General features: G+C 48.2%; 1 protein-coding gene across 1 annotated transcript in view; it reads right to left on the bottom strand.

Annotated features, from left to right (window-relative positions):
• Nucleotides 1-201: 201 nt before the first annotated feature.
• LOC130874804 (lactase/phlorizin hydrolase-like) overlaps nt 202-13,701 on the bottom strand; it is a 37,401-nt gene continuing 23,901 nt past the window's right edge. Inside the window, exons 10-17 of the mRNA XM_057770305.1 lie at nt 10,738-11,028; nt 9,860-10,058; nt 8,123-8,325; nt 6,071-6,180; nt 3,630-3,764; nt 2,887-3,110; nt 1,255-1,488; nt 202-419 (exon numbers count right to left, since the gene is read on the bottom strand). Coding sequence (XP_057626288.1) covers nt 202-419; nt 1,255-1,488; nt 2,887-3,110; nt 3,630-3,764; nt 6,071-6,180; nt 8,123-8,325; nt 9,860-10,058; nt 10,738-11,028 — 1,614 coding nt within the window. The remainder of the gene's footprint in view (nt 420-1,254; nt 1,489-2,886; nt 3,111-3,629; nt 3,765-6,070; nt 6,181-8,122; nt 8,326-9,859; nt 10,059-10,737; nt 11,029-13,701) is intronic.

The raw sequence follows: 13,701 nt of genomic DNA, 5'->3' as shown, positions 1-13,701 counted from the left end.
GCTTCTTGGAGTCCCCAGGAAAACTGCAAGTACTGAAGAAGATGCTTTTTCATTTCAACTGAGAACTTAGAAAGCTTCAAGATAGAAACCATCTCCCACAGTACAGGAAGCCTTGATGAAGAGATCCATTGTGGTCAGGAGTCTGTGCTAGCAGGCACAGGGCACAGGGCTTCTCTGCACAACAGAGGAGCTGGCGACTCCTCAGAAGGAAGACACTGGACTCAGCTCACTTTGGCTTGGCTGTGTTTCCCGTTGCTTGGAGCGCTTGCAGTATTTGTACAATAGAAATACCAAGCTAAAGACTCCAAGAAGCAGAAGAGCAAAGAGCACATACAATGCCGTGTGTGCTTCTGTGATGCCCAGCATCAGCCCCAGGAAGGGCACTTCTGCCTTCGCAGGGCTGGCAGTGGGTTCAGCATCTAGGAAAGGACAATGGGGACACAGGCTCTGGCATTCTGGAAAGGCCCCCTGATCCTGGAGTCAAGAGACTGCATAGTAGCCTCCTCCCAAACATACACAACAAAAGAAAGCTCAAGGCTGTGGTGTCAGCATGGATCACCTTCATGGTTGTGTTTTTGTATGTGCATACCATGAGGCTCATGTATGGACAGAGCATAATTTCCAGGAGGTCTCTATTTCCACTTAATATTCTAGTTTAGTGCTCCTAGTATTAAACTCATGCCATAACGCTTTTCCCTACAAAACCATGAGCCATCTCACTATGCCACCCCACTGCCACATCCTTTATTCAACTGAGACTGTTCTCATGTATCCCAGAGAGACCTCAATTATGCCAGGTAGTCATGGATGATCTTGAACTTCAAATTCTACTGCCTCTACTTGCTAGGTACTCAGATGCAGGGCTGGGCAACTGTACCCTCTTTGTATAGCACTGAGTATTGTCATAGCCATTTCTGTTTTATACTCACCCACAAGTACTACCCAGAGTGTTCATACAATCCTTAAACTTGACCTAGAAACTGCCTGGAAGCGTCTGTCCTTCTCAAGGAAGGTGCTGCAGTGAGTGAGAGGTAGGACTGGAGGAATCTACCTCTGCTCATTCCCACAGCAGGGCCCAGGGTGAGACAGGCTCTGGAGAGACCTGCAGCAGCCAAAAGGCGCCTGGAGTGCATGCTAATGAATGGAGGGGACAGAAGGGCAGGAGAAGGCCAGGAACTAGAGGAAGGCAGGTGCAAAGAGCAGCTCCCTCTCACCCTTGACCACACAGTGTTGGTCCCTCCCAGCGCCACCTACCCTCTGGTTGCTGGAGACAAGGGTGAGGTCCTTGTGCAGGGTCAGGAAAGCCATTGCAGCGCACTATAGAGGCATAGATCTTGGCCGACGCCTTTGGGATCCTTGGCAGAGAAGGGTCCGAGCGGTTCACAAAGTGCAGACCAAACCTCTCTGTAAAGCCTGTGGCCCATTCGATGTTGTCCATCACACTCCATGCCGTGTATCCTCGAAGGTCCACCTTATCCTGCACAGCAGCTAAAAAACGTGCCGAGTGTGAACACTCACGCGGAGACCCTGTGTGCCAGGTCTCCTGAAGCCAGGATCATAGATGTCCCCACTGCTGTGCTTTGTAGAGTGTGAGTTCCAGCTCTGAACCCTTCCTGTGTGCTAGCAGGTTCTCTACAGTGGACATGCAGGACCAATGGTATCTTTCTAGAAAGGCTCAGTTCTGAATGGAACTTGGATAGCCTGAGTTAACCCCACAGCTTTCTTCTGTAGCTCGGGGGATTGGTCTGAGTCAGTACCTTGAAATATCCATGGAGAGTTTTGTGAACTAGCTGCCCTCATTCCCCCTGACCAACAGACCAACAGGGGAACTTCCTTGTGGCCTGTAATTGACAAGAACGTTTGTGTTCTTTCTGGCCGATGGTTTTCCACAGAAGCAGTAGAGGTATAAAAGGTTTCTGGGAAAAATAAAGCTTGCTGTTCTTCCACCTAAAAAGAAGCCTCTGTGTCTCAATCCCGGCAACCCCACCAGTCTCGGCTATCCAGGCCGTGCAGGCATGGCAGAGAGGCAGGAGCAATTAGAAGCAAAAGATCTGAGCTGTAGTTAAGACTTGCTGTCTGTTCCCTTGGATGTAGAGGAGCCTGGGGTGTACATACATATCTCACAAATAGTTTGCAGCTTTGTGTTAATATAAGTGCTATGTGTGGGTGCATGTAGAGGAGCCTGGGGTTTACACACACAAATATAACACACACATATATATTTTTATATGAACACATAGCTACAAACTATTTGTGATATATATGTACATATATGTATATATATGTGTGTTCATATGAGTGCTGTGTGTGGTGCATGTAGAGGCCAGAGGTGAGCCTCAGGAGCTGTGTCCACTTTGTTCTTTGAGACAAGTAGCTAGGCTGCCAGCCAACCCAAAAATCCTCCATTATCTCCCTCCCCAGTACTGGGATTACAAGCACCAACCACCACGTCCAGCTTTCCTCACAGTGTCTGGGCTTGAACCCAGGGCTCACGGTTGTACAGTGAGCACTTTCCCACCTGAGCTACCACCCCAGTCCTTCTGCCTTGCAAACAAAAGGCCCTAGAGCCACCAGACAATTCTTGCCTGCTCACAGAGGAAAGCAATGTGCAGAGATGCCAAACAGCAAGAAAGACTAAGGGTTGCAGAGGACTCAGGTCAGGAACCAACTCAGGCCAGTTCAGGAAACTGGGTTTACTTGCTGTGTGTAGATGAGTCTAGGAAGGAAAAGACCTCTGATTCTAGCCTCAAACAAATGCTCAAACGCCTCCGAGCAATGGGCCTTGTCATTAGTGTCCCTGAGGGACCAGACTGCCGTCCTGCAGACACCTATGCTCCAGCAAAGAAGGGGCTCACTGGGGCCAGGCAGTGAGGTGGGAGCTCTTACCTTTGAGGGCTTCATTGATGTAGCTGCGGAGGTAGTAGATCCTGTCGGTATCATTGAGTTCTGGGTCCCCTCGTCTGGACACCCCGTTCTCTGTGACATAAATTGGAGGGTTGTTGTATTCCTCCTTCAGCCAGTTCAAGATCCTCCGGAAGCCAAAAGGTGTCATCTTCAGCCAGGAGGAGCCAGAGACTGGCCAAGAGCTGTCTGCAATGGAGGCCACGCCCCTGCAAGTTCACAAGGTAAAGATACCTAGTTTATAAACCCAGAGGATGGCCTCAGTTGTGACATCTAACCTTCTGTCACATAGGGCACCTCACACTAACATGAACAGCTCCACATGTCTCCTGCTGAAAATAAATGCTACCATTAGAGAGTGAGTCCCCATGTAATTGCTTGATCTGAACTCAGGACCTCTGGAAGAGCAGCCAGTGTTCTTGACCACTAAACCCTCTCCCCAGCTTCATGCAAGAATATCTTATTCTGGTTTCTCAGTGTTTCCTCCATGCATTTGTACTATTTATATAGCACAGATATAATAGTTCGGCCTTTGTGTTGAAAAAGAAGCCAAGGACATGTGTTAGGGAAAGCAGCTGGGAGATGCAATGTCACATGGCTGTCACGTGCTGTAGCCATCAAGCAAACCCTGGTATACAGACACCAGGTATGTTCTGAGGACAGACAGACTTGAGTCCATGCTGGGCAAAGGACACTTGCCTACTTAGGTATCATGTTGTTTGTCTCACCTGTCTGCATCAAAGGAAGAGATGTCAGCAGGATAGTCGAGATTGTAGGCCAGGACAGTGGTGTAGTGGTTGAACCCGAAAAAGTCAAAGGTGCCGTTGATCCTCTTCTTCTCGCTCTCTGTAAATTCAGGGAGCCTGGGAAGAGGGAGCCATCAGGGGAAGAATCAGGAGGAATCACACTTTGAGGAGAGACTGTCTGCACAGGGTAGGGGCACTCAGAATCCAGACACGTGTTATGACTAGAGCAGCCCCACAAAGGGAAGCTCTGCAGGTGATGCTCCTGCCTGCTGCTCCATCCCTTCTCCTCCCCAAAGAGCCCCCTGCACACTGGTCTCACTGTCCTGGATAGGCTCCCTGCGGGCTGTCCCCCACCCCCGCCCCATTACCTTCAGACATTCTGAGTTTTATTATGTAAGATAGGTTTGACAACCAAGCCTGCATCTGAGGTAATTTAACTATTCCTTTATGCGCTTAATTTAGTCTTTGCCATTCGTGTCCTCCCAGCTCACACTTTGCTCCTCTCTTTTCCTGGGCTTGCTTCATTCAGGTGTCCTCTGCTGTCTGTCTTACTAACGGGGAAGTTTTGATAACTGAATGTTGGATTGTGGACTTTCGTGTCTGATTATTACACTGAACTGTGTTCTCAACCCTTGCTTCTCTCTCTGGAGTCTGTAATGGCTCCTCAGCTATGACCTCAAGGCCATGTCCCTGTCCAGCTTCCATGTGGCCCTGCCCTGCAGCAGGCTCCTTTCAACTCTGCTGTATGTATTCTGCTTAGTCTTCCTCTGTCTGACTCGTAGCCCTGAGACACAGCAACTTCTGCTGCCCCAACTTCTAGTTCTGAGGCCCAGCCCTCCAACACCTTGCCTTGGCTTGAAACCCCCAGCTCGACCATCCTCCTGGTCTTTGGACTTTTCTCTGTTCTGAGGAAACTGAGGACTCGAATCCCATGCCAGGTCACCTTCCCGCTGCCTGTCAGCATCTGGAGTAGCCAGGCTCTGCCAAGGATCCTACCACTTAGTTTTGACGCAGGTGTGCAGTAGCTGCTGACACAGCTGTGTGCAGGATCCATAATGCCCACTAGCAGACTGCTACATCAGACACAGTGGCACAGCCTTGCCCATCAGGACCGCCCTACATAGGCCAGGTGCGTGCTACAAGGTAAGAACTACAATTTTGTGGTAGAAGGCAGATTTGGGAGGCAGAGTCCAAGGCTATTAGGAATGGATGTCTGCTGAATTCCTATCATCCTCTGCCAGACAGCTGAGCTAGAGCTGGGCTTTTGAGTCTTTCCCCGAAAGGCCAGGAGCCATCTCTTGGATCCTTTTGTGGAAAGGTTTTGTGGATTTGGGTTTTGAAGACAGGCAGCCTTGTTCTGAACATCACTTTGGTGGTGGAGCACTCTGGCCCCGACCTTTAGTACTATCTTTAGTATTAAGAGCACCTTGGAAACCATAACTTCCAGCTGCTGCTCCCAGGAAGAGAGCAGAGCAGGTAAACATGGATGCCCTGTTGTCAACCACTGCCATCTGCTGGCCAAAAGACAAAAAGCACGTGCCTGACAGTCCCCAAGCAGTAGATTTCTCTCAAGGTGATAAACAGACCAAGTAAGCAAACTGGGGAACCAGTTCTTGAGCAAGGCAATGGAGTTGCTTATTACCCGGTTACCTTGAGACAGTTTCTGCGGCTACCTGGAGAACAATAACAATAATAGTGACTGTCTCACCAGGCATATTCCTGTGCCAGGATTGAGCTCAGTTTTCTTTTGTTTTAATTAAAAAACTTCTTTCTTGGGCTGGAGAGAAGGCTTAGAGGTCAAGACCACTGTCTGCTCTTCCTAAGGTTCAGAGTTCAATTCTGACAAACCACCTTGTGGCTCACAACCATCTAGAATGAGATCTGATACCCTCTTCTAGTGTGTAGGCATGCATGCAAACAGAACACTGAATATATAATAAATAAATTTTATTATAAAAAAATTTTTGTCCTACAAAATGTTTTGAATGTTTCCCCTCCTCCAGCTCTACCCTCCCCACCTCCCTTGCTCACCCAATTTTGTTTCCATCTATTTCAAAAATAAAAATCAAAACAAACAAAAAGCCCCATCCATATATCAGTGGCTCACTCGATCTCATCAGAAAACGCTCTTTCTCCACTAGATGGGATTAACAGAGAGCCACAACTGGACAAGGTGCAGAGGGGGAGACTTTGCAGCACTCTCATGAATGGGTGTCACCTAGAACCCGCCCTCCCCTTGAGAACTATGTACAAAGAGGAAGTGGGAAGATTGTAAGAGTCAGAGGTGATGGGAGACCATAAGCGTCTTCCTGAGTTTTACAGATGCTATTACATGCCATCTTCATAGCAAGGACGCAAGTTCTAGGCACGGTGTTCCTGGCACTGACACACCGCTCACTCACCACTGAGGATACAGCACTGACCTCGACTTGTTGAGGTTTTCCGCCAGGCTCCTTTCAAGGATCCGTGTCTTCATCACCTCCGGGTAATCTCCATTTTTGAAGATGGGGTGTGCAAACCAGCCTCCCATGAACTGTGTGGGGGTAAATCGCTGTTGAAACTGACATGGGAGGGAGGCATCTCATCTCTCCCGGGCACCAGCAGGCTAGGGGAGCTGTACCATCGGGGTCACTCTCTCCCTCCTGTCAGGGGTCTTCACTGAACATGACTGTTTCCTGCTGGCATCTGCTTACTATAGTATAGACTTTCAGGGGCTGTACAAGCACATTCTTCTTCTGAGAATTAGAAATGAGGAGCACTAGAGTTCCTCCGAATTTAAGGAACTCTTGGCACCCAGAGGTGATGGCTACAGCTACTGTAGGCAAAGCAGGAGGTCATAGTGGAGGAAATTAGCATCAAGTCAGTGCTGCATCCAGTGAGGCCTACACATGACAAGGTCTCCCTGCAGCACAGCCATGCCTCAAACTTGCTATGCAGCCAAGGATGCCCGTGCACTCCCGATCCTCCTGCTTCAGTCTCCAAAGTGGTAGGGTGACAGGCACGCATCACCACCACCAGGCTCATGCAGAGCTGAGGACAGAACCTCAGGCTCCATGCATGCTAAGCAAGCACGCAACCAATGAGTTTCCTTGTTAAATTATCATTATCATTAGTGGTGGCGGTGGTGGTGGCAGCAGCAGCTGTGGTGTGCGCATCTCTGTGTATGAGGTGGAGTGGAGGTGGGTGCCTTGGTGGAGGTCAGAAGACAACTCTGTGGAGTCTCTTTTCTCCAGGCTTCCTTATTTTTAAGTTCATTCAGTTGTATTTTATGTACATTGGTGTTTACCTGCATGTATATCTCTGTGAGTTACAGACCCTGTGAGCTGCCTTGTGAGTGCTGAGAATTGATCCCAGGTCCTCTGGAAGAGCAGACAGTGTTCTTAACTGAGGAGCCATCTCTTCAGTCCTAGAGAAGAACTAATTTCTTTCCCGTATTTTTTAAAATGTGTGTGAGTGCTCTATCTTGTGTATTCCTTTCTGTGAGAAGAGGGCATCAGGTCACACTACAGATGCTGGTGAACCACCACGTGACTCGGGAATTGAACTTACGGCCCCTGGAAGCAGCCTAGTGCTCCTACCTGATGAGCCCTCTCTACAGCTGCCTCTCCTTCCTTATTTTTTCAGCCCAAGAAAGGGCTTCTCTGTAGCTTTGGTGACTTTCCTAGAACTCGCTGTGCAGACCAGGCTAGCATCAAACTCACAGAGATCTTCCTGCCTCTGCTTCTTAGGTGCTGGGTTGAAGGCGTGTGCCACCACTGCCAGGCCTCTTTCCTTCTTTACATGGGTTCTGAGAATAGAATTTAAGCCACCAAGCTTGGATTGGCAAGCACTGAGCCATCTTGCCAACCCACAGACAATTTTTTTTAAGACTTAAAACACAGTCTCTGGCTGGAGAGAAGGTTCAATAGTCAAGGAAACTTGCCGTTCTCCAGAGGACCTGAGTTTGGTGCCCCATAGCCTGGCTCACAGATTCCTGGAAATCTGATGCCATTTTCCGACCTCCACAGGCTCCTGCACTCACGGGCACACATGCATACACAGAATTAAAATAAATCAGGTGGTGGTGGCACACACCTTTATTAGCAAAACTCTGGAAGCAGAGGCAGGTAGATCTCTGTGAATTCTAGGTTAATTTTATCTACAGTGGAGTTCCAGGACAGCCAGGATTATACATAGAAACCCTGTCTCCAAAAACCAAATAAATAATAAAAAAGAATCTTAAAAAAAAACCCTCAGTCACATAAGTCAAATAATTCATCCCCTCTGTCACAGCAACCTCTGAGTAAAAAACATCTAGTTCACAGTTGAAAACACTGAAGAACAGAACAGTTGATCATTTCCCTTCAGAAGCACAAAATCAAGGAAGAACAAAACTGGCTTAGATCTAAACCTTTGATTCCTGGTCTCCATCTACTTCTTTCTGAGCACAGTTGCAGAGGATACAGTCAAGAAGAGATGGTACCCAGAGGACACACCTGGACGTTCCTCCTTGCAGCCTCCACGTCCTCCTGCTTGGAGGGATCCCTGGGCTCAGCCCAGTCGCTGTTTATGGTAATGGATATCACGCCTCCCTGGCTGGCACGGTACTTGTCATTGTAGAGATGCCAAGCCTCAGCGTGAGCCTTTATTAGGTTGTGGCCTACAGTGTATGGAGCCGTGCCAGGCCTGGAAGAGATTCCTGGAAACACACACAGGATGTCAGCAGAAAACACCATCCTCCCTGTGTATGGGATGAGGGATTTGACACCTGGGAGACAGGCACTCCAATCCCACATCTCCTTCCTACTGGATGGCAGCCAGTAGTCAGCCTCATAGCGCCTTTCCCAGGAGAACAGGCAGCAAAGAGTGCTTGTAAGAAGGGAATGGATTGTTTGTGGGCAGCAGCCAGCAGCACTCTGGCTGAGAGAAGGTACTTGATCTATGGTGGCTTATGTCCCCACCTCTGGTGGGACTTCTACTGTGACGTATGCTCAGTTGACATCCTAGAGGTCTAGGGGACCACCATGAAGTCAGGACTGGAGGACACACCCAATGGCGACAATAACCACATCAGGAGAACAAGTGCTCAAATCAAAGTGCCAACTAAGAGCCACAGAAGATGCATCTATCTGTGATTTGAGAAATACCTCCCAATCCATTTCAAGCTTAGTGTGTGTGTGTGTGTGTGTGTGTGTGTGTATGTGGTCGCAGGCCATGTGTGTGCAGGAGCATGTTTGTGTGCAGGAGTATGTGTGTGCAGCTGATAGAGGAAGGTCATTGGTTAAATAATAAAGAAACTGCTTGGCCCTCATAGGTTAGAACATAGGTGGGTGGAGTAAACAGAACAGAATGCTGGGAGCAAGAGGAAGTGAGCTCAGATGCAGGGCAGCTCTTCTCAGAGGCAGAGGCGATGAAGCAAGCCGCCAGGTCAGACATGCTGAATCTTTCCCGGTAAGACTGATGCTACACAGATTATTAGAGATGGGTTGATCGGGATATGAGAATTAGCCAGTAAGGGCTAGAGCTAATGGGCCAAGCAGTGTTTAAAAGAATACAATTTGTGTGTTGTTATTTTGGGGCATGAGCTAGCTAGGCTACCAGGAGCTGGGGTGGCAGGAACACAGCCCGCAGCTCCTACTACATGCAGGAGCATGTGTGTGTGCAGGAGCATGTGTGCACAGGAGCATGTGTGTACAGGAACATATGTGTGTGCAGAAGCACGTGTGTGTGCAGGAGCATGTGTGTTCAGGAGCATGTGTGCGCAGGAGCGTGTGTGTGCAGGAACATATGTGTGTGCAGGAGCATGTGCTGACATGTGTGAGTGTAGGTGGAGACCAGAGGACAGCCTCAGGTATCATTCACAGAGAGTCCATCTACTTCTCTGTGACAGGATCATTGTGGACCTAAACTAGGGTAGACTGAGGGACATGGGAGCCCCAGAGGGTCACCTGGCTCTGCCTTCCCAGGTCTAGGGTTACAATGTGTCACTTTACCAGGTGTTTGTATGTTTGTTTGTTTGTTTTGGATTTTGCATGGCTTCTGGGAAGAGAACTCAGACCCCCAGACCTGCACGGTAAACACTTTAGAGCTGAGCCCTCTCCCCAGGCCCGTGGAGGTAGGGAATACAACACACTGCCTGTCAGTGACTTCTCATGACACCTGGATCCCAGGGCTTCACTGTCCTGAGAATGTTATGATCCAAACAGATGACAAGTTGGATCTAGGATATTTACCTGGAGCGTGGTCCCCCCTGCCATAGCCTTGGGTAGCAACGACGAAGGGCTCATTCAGTGTGATCCAAAACTTCACCTTGTCCCCCAGCCTCTGGAAGAGCACATCTGCATACTCCTTAAACAGCTGCACGATTGTCTCGTTCTCCCAGCCCCCGATGTCTTGCAGCGCCTGGGGCAGGTCCCAGTGGTACATGGTCACCTGGGGGAAGCCAGAACAATGTTCTATCCACCATCTCTCAGGAATCCAGTGACATGAGACATGCAAGGACACTGACATGGAAAGGTTCAGGGAGTTCTGAACTTTCTCCACGACAGGGAAGAAAACATTTCATTCTCTAACTCTGCACCATGTGAATCTACGGACAATTCAAAACCCAAGTTACAAAACCATTTTGTTGCTAAGGTGATGGCTCATCAAGTAAAGGTGCCTGCAACAAACCTGATGATTTAGGTTCAAACTCCAGGATACACAAGGGAAAAGGAAAGCGGTTACTCCTATAAAGATTTTCTCTGATACACACACACACACACACACACAAATTCTGGAGTTGGCAATAGAGTCTTGCCTAGCATGCAGCAAGCCCTGGCTTCCACCCATGCAGCATGGTGGTGCACACCTGTAAGTCTAGCACTATGAGGTGTGGGATACAGAACAGAAGTTCAAGGACATCTTCAGCTACATAAGGAGTAAGAGGTCTGCTGGGATAATGGGGACTTTGTGTCAAGTATAAATGAATGAATAAATAAATGACACTATCTGATAAATAAATAGATATGGGAAGCAGGCAGCACACCTTAAAATATGTAGAGTAAATGAATAAAATAAAATCCCAGCACTTGTTTGTATATTAAACACTGCCTCCAGGGACCACCCTCACCTGTGGTGTGATGCCAGTAGCCAGCAGTGCATCTATTAATCGAACATAGTAGTTGAGGCCTGCTTCATTGATGAACCTGGTGGTTCCGTCTGGGAGAACTCGAGGCCAGGAGATGGAGAACCGATAGTGGGACACACCCAGGTTCTGAAGGGCCACCACGTCCTCATCAGTCTTGTGGTAACTGTCGCAGGTCACATCTCCATTGTCGTCATTCTCAATCTTCAATGGTGTGTGGGAAAATGTGTCCCAAATACTGAGTCCTTTGCCATCAGCTCTCCAGGCGCCTTCAATCTCAAGATGACAAGAGGTAGTCTAAGTCATCTGATCAAATACATTCCCTTCTGCAGCTCCCTGGGGAGCCTTCTCTGCACACCCTGCACCAAGTTACTAAAGTTGCCTTGCACACATGGCGGCATCACACTGCACTTTGCTACCATGCTGGTTTCCCATATCACCATGCAGTGTAAGCATGTGTGCGTGTGTGTGCGCGCGCGTGTGTGTGCGTGCACATACACGCCCATGCACATGAGAAACAGAGAGCCTCACATAGCCTAGGCTGGCTTTGAACAATCATGTAACAAAGAAACCAGTACCCTACTGAGTCACATCCTTAGTTCCAAGAATGGGTATCACATTTTCGTTCCCCAATTAATGCTGGCAGTGGGGTCTGGATATGGTGGATACTCACCAAAGGTGCTGAGTGAACAGTTTCACATCCACTACTACCTTACCTACAGCCAAGCCTACTGCAAGGATGCTGGTATGGATAAAGTATTTGTAGTCCAGATGTACATGGCTGTTTCTATGCCTTCCTCCTCCTCTCTAACTCCTTTCCGATAAGACTTTGGAGAATGCCCGTCTGTGGTGGTCAGTGAGTAGATAAGTACCACATCTGTAATTCACTTTCAAACATTTCAACACATATGGTGGGACAGCAAATATGGTGTCACTGCTGAGATGGTGTTGGCATTCTAGTGCTGGCTCAGAGAGGGGCAGAGTGGAGTCAATAGGAGAACTGCCATAGGAACCATGTGTGTGGAGGTGGAGGAGACCAGGACCAAAGGGACAAGCCTAGGTTGCCAGGAGATATATATATATATATATATATATATATATATATATATATATATATATGTATGTATGTATGTATGTATATGTATATGTATATATATGTATATATATACACACACACACACACACACATTAGTATAGAGAATTCTTCACTGGAGAAAGGAGATGCAAATATGGAAAATGAAAGGGCTAGCATTTCCCTAGATATTTGAGCTGGATGCATGGATATGAACTCATGGCTTTAAAGACACAAAGTGTGGGGTTGGAGGATGTGGAGAAGTTAGATGAGGCATTGATTGCCATACATGAGGCCATGGGCTCCATCTCCAGCACTGTGTGTGCTGAGAGTACTTAGGCACGCTAGTAAGCCTAGGGTTTGGACAGTAGAGGCAAGAGTGTAAGAAGTTCAATGTCATCCTTGGCTACAGAGTGAGTTGGTTTACATAAGACTCTGTCTCCTGTATAATTAATTAAGGAATGCAAAGTGGGAAGGCTGAAGGGTAAAATGACCGAAATGTCTGTGTGGGAACATCCATGTTCTGTGCAGTTCCGACTACTGAGAAGCCCTACTGATGGAGGAAGGTCATTGGCTAATAAAGAAACTGCCTTGGCCCATTTGATTGGCCAGCCTTTAGGTGGGTGGAGTAAACAGAACAGAATTCTGGGAGGAAGAGGAAGTGAGCTCAGATGCAGGGCAGCTCCTCTCAGGGCCAGACGCGATGCAGCCAGCCACCAAGTCACACATGCTGAATCTTTCCCAGTAAGCACACCTAGTGGTGCTATGCAGATTATTAGAAATGGGCTAAATTAATATGTGAGAATTAGTCTAGAAGAGGATAGATATAATGGGCCAGGTAGTGTTTAAAAGAATACAGTTTGTGTGCTGTTATTTTGGGTCATAAGCTAGCCAGGCGACCAGGAGCTGGGCTGCAGGAACGCAGCCCGCAGTTCCTACAACACCCTACAAGTTGTGACACTCCAGGGGCAGTCAGGACACCAGAGGACAATTGTTGGCTGCTGTGTAAAACAGCTGGGTCTCACCAGAGAAATGGCTGCTTAACAGCTGAGGAGGAAGAGGAACAAAGGAACTCACTGTGCCTGAAGGGATAGGAAGTCAGACTGGGGTGAGACTCAACTGGTGGAGGCTTGTCTAGCATGCGTGGACCCCAGGCTATCCCATGGCAGCACTGAGTAACCAGGCCTAGCGCTGCACATTCGAGGAAATGGAGACAGAATAGTCAAGAATCCAAGAATATGGGCTGCTCAGCAAATTCAAGGCCAGCCTGAACTGTATGAGACCCTGTCTCGAAAAAATATTTGAAATAGTGGAGGATGAAGAGAGGAAGATGAAGAAGAAGAAAGGCAGAGCCCCACGCCTGCTGAAGAGTCACCATACCTGCACTGAACACACCCATGGCCCTCTCTCTCTCTCTCTCATCTTTCCTCTTCCTGAGGAAAGGGAATCACAGCACCATATGTTCTGTGTTCACCACCTTGTCATGAACTCAGTAGCAGCCCCAGGTCAGAGCAACAGAAAATGCCCAGATTTACCCCAGGACCAGTTAGGTCAGCTGCCTGCACAGATGGAGCCTCCAGGGACATTATGTGTTTGCATGTTCTTTCTGAACCTTCTGTCATGGCTCTACCTGATCCATCTGGCCCTTCAAATGTCCATCTCAGTCCTTGACAAGATCTACAGACACCCAGATAACAAATCTGGCCAATCTATAAAGCAGTTTCTAGACTGAATTAACTAAGGGAGGAAAAATCACCATTAATGTGGGCAATTATAATTCAGTGGCTGGACTCTACCGAATAAAACTGAGAAAGTGAGCTGAGCACCAGAATCCACGTCTCTCTACTTCCTGATTGAAGATGTCATGTGATCAGCTG

The sequence above is a fragment of the Chionomys nivalis genome, chromosome 5 (assembly GCF_950005125.1).
Source record: "Chionomys nivalis chromosome 5, mChiNiv1.1, whole genome shotgun sequence".
Taxonomy (NCBI): domain Eukaryota; kingdom Metazoa; phylum Chordata; class Mammalia; order Rodentia; family Cricetidae; genus Chionomys; species Chionomys nivalis.
The sequence above is the reverse complement of the archived record's forward strand: the minus strand, read 5'-3'. Positions and strand labels throughout refer to the sequence as shown.